This window comes from Sclerotinia sclerotiorum, genomic scaffold (genome assembly GCF_000146945.2).
Source record: "Sclerotinia sclerotiorum 1980 UF-70 scaffold_9 genomic scaffold, whole genome shotgun sequence".
Taxonomy (NCBI): domain Eukaryota; kingdom Fungi; phylum Ascomycota; class Leotiomycetes; order Helotiales; family Sclerotiniaceae; genus Sclerotinia; species Sclerotinia sclerotiorum.
Window position 1 is genome coordinate 225379 of NW_001820827.1, and position 2492 is coordinate 227870.

General features: G+C 41.1%; 1 protein-coding gene across 1 annotated transcript in view; it reads right to left on the bottom strand.

The window, feature by feature from the left end:
- Positions 1-987: 987 nt before the first annotated feature.
- The window catches only part of SS1G_07016 (hypothetical protein), a gene marked incomplete at both ends in the record, with an annotated part of 3768 nt that continues 2263 nt past the window's right edge, over positions 988-2492 (bottom strand). Inside the window, 3 exons of the mRNA XM_001591520.1 lie at positions 988-2076; positions 2125-2156; positions 2350-2409. Coding sequence (XP_001591570.1) covers positions 988-2076; positions 2125-2156; positions 2350-2409 — 1181 coding nt within the window. The remainder of the gene's footprint in view (positions 2077-2124; positions 2157-2349; positions 2410-2492) is intronic.

A 2492-nucleotide genomic window follows, 5' to 3' on the forward strand; every position in this document is an offset into this window, starting at 1 on the left:
TAATACATAAAAGTAGTTAATTAATAAATAATAAAAATTAATTTTAAATTTTAAGTTTTAAATTGTTACGAGTTTTGCCGTCTAGATCACGTGGAAGTGCTCTAGGCTCTCGAGGTGGTTTATAACTAGGCGTCAAGCAGGGACTTAAGTAATGACAATAATGATATGCAATTCGTAACTAATAGTAGGATATACTAAATGATTGATCTTGAGCACGAAGCTCTACACAAAGGAAACCATCCTGATTATGTAGACCTTCGTCCTCCATTGGATCTCTTGGATCCTGAGAGTTTGTGGACCTTCGATTCGTATGGACCTACGATTCGTATCCCTGAATATGCAGGGTCCATCACGTGACTTGGATCAGACTATATGTCTGTGCTTGCTGAAGGTGGGGAGACTCTACGAACCGATTACCATACAATTTTGTATGTGAATCGGTTTGCTTTTCCACGGGGTCTAAGCTCATATGGACAGGTTGACTGTTACTACGTAACGTAAATTCAGAATATTATACAAATTAAATATTTACTTTTCTATTCTTATTTATTTCTTACTCTCTTATTCTCTTATTATAAATGAATACTAAATAAATACTAGATAAATATCCCATCACAAACCATTAAAAAACTCCCCTTTTAGAAAAAATATCAAATATTATTACATCAACTTTTAATTATATTCTCTTCACCCTCCAATATTCATCCATTCATTTATTCATTCTAATATACATATACAGTTCAAACGAATTCTTTTTTCCTTATTCCCTTCCCTTCCCAATCAGTTAAATGCATGATGTGATATCTCTCTCGGCTTTATCAAGTATCAATCAAGTCTACTCAACCATCTCATGTGTATCCTCGCAGCACTCTCGCGCAAAAACTCAAACTCAAACTCAAACTCAAACTCAAACTCAAACTCAAACTCAAACTCAAATTCAAATTCAGATTTAAGATTCAGATTCAGATTCACAAGTACGAGTAAAATCTACTCATCATTATTTCCTGCCGCCGTCCCCGTCATTGGTGTATCAGCATCCTCGTTTACTGTTCCCGGAGAATCATCTTGTAGATTCGCCGCGCCAGGATTAGCATCGGCATTGTCATCATCGTCTTCATCATCTTCAATAACACCCCTTCTGCTCTTCCTCGTGCTTTTGACGACTTGTTCTTCCTCATCGCTATCACCACCTGCCGCATTGACTTGACTAGTAGTTTGGCCCCCCATCTCCACATCTTTATCTCCTCCAGTCTCTCCTTCCATTGCTTTCCTTACCTCTTCAGCACCATCATCCCCATCACTGTCACTTTCCACCACAATCTCACTACTCTTGTATTTACTCTCCTCTTTCTTTTCCCCTCCTTTCTTAGCCAATCTCCTCTTCTTCGTCTTTGGCTTCTCCTCATCACTTCCACTACCCCTCCTAGCTTTTCTACTCCTTCTTTGTGATCTACCGCCTTCTTCAGCACCTGAATCATCATCCTCGGTAACTCCATCCTCCTTCTTTTTACGCTTTCCACCCCCTGATCTTCCCTTTGGAATCTTCTTTCGCTTCACTCTCTCACCCGTCTCACTATCGGTCGTCATTTCCGCAGCTTCTCTAGCAATGTCATCAGCAGCTCTCGCTTGTGCCAATTCACGATCTCTCTCAGCAATCTTTTGTCGCTCTTCCGCAATCTTTGCTTTACGTTCAAGGTCGGCCCTTTCAGCCGCCTCACGCGCCTCTTCCCTGCGTCTTAATTCGGCTTCTCTCTGTTCTTTAGCTGCCTGGATTTTCGAAGCATTCTTTTCTTCGTATTCTTTTTGGGCCTGTATTGAACGTTCTAATTGACGACGCATGGTATTCCGTGCCATGTTGGCTCTTTGCTCAATGTCGTGTTTAGGGTAAGGTGGACTAGGATGCTGGGCAATAGCATCAAGTGCTTCAATGGCATCCTCTAGACCTTTGGCTGCACCTTTGACTTCGTCAAGGGATCTTCGGGTTTCTGGTAGATTGTAAATCGTTGTTGCTAGTTGAAGTTGTACAAATGCAACATTGAACTTGTAGTGAACTTGGTCAGGTGTAATCTCGAGAGCCTATGAAGGATTAGTATTGAAAGATTGGATGTTAAAAAAGTGATTTACCTTCAATGAATAATCAAGGGCACTCTTGAACGCTGATAAGCTCTTCTCAGCTTTTCCCTTCGACAACCACGTTCGTCCCAAACAAGTTAGGATGTGACTATCGTGAGCTCGATCTTTCGTCAAAGCAGCCTCGTAATGTTCAATAGCCTTGGTATACTGTCGCAGTTCCGCAAATATATGACCAAGATTGATGAATACACTTGGGTCCTTGACTGTGTCACGTACTTTCACGAAAGATAGAAAGCGCAGTTTTGAAATCCTTTTTGTCCTCGACGAGTGCAATTGCTACGCCCTGAGCAGCATAAGCACTTCTGGGGTCTAGTTGTAAAGCTTTGGTCGAAGAATTCAACCGCTTTAGTATAGGTTTT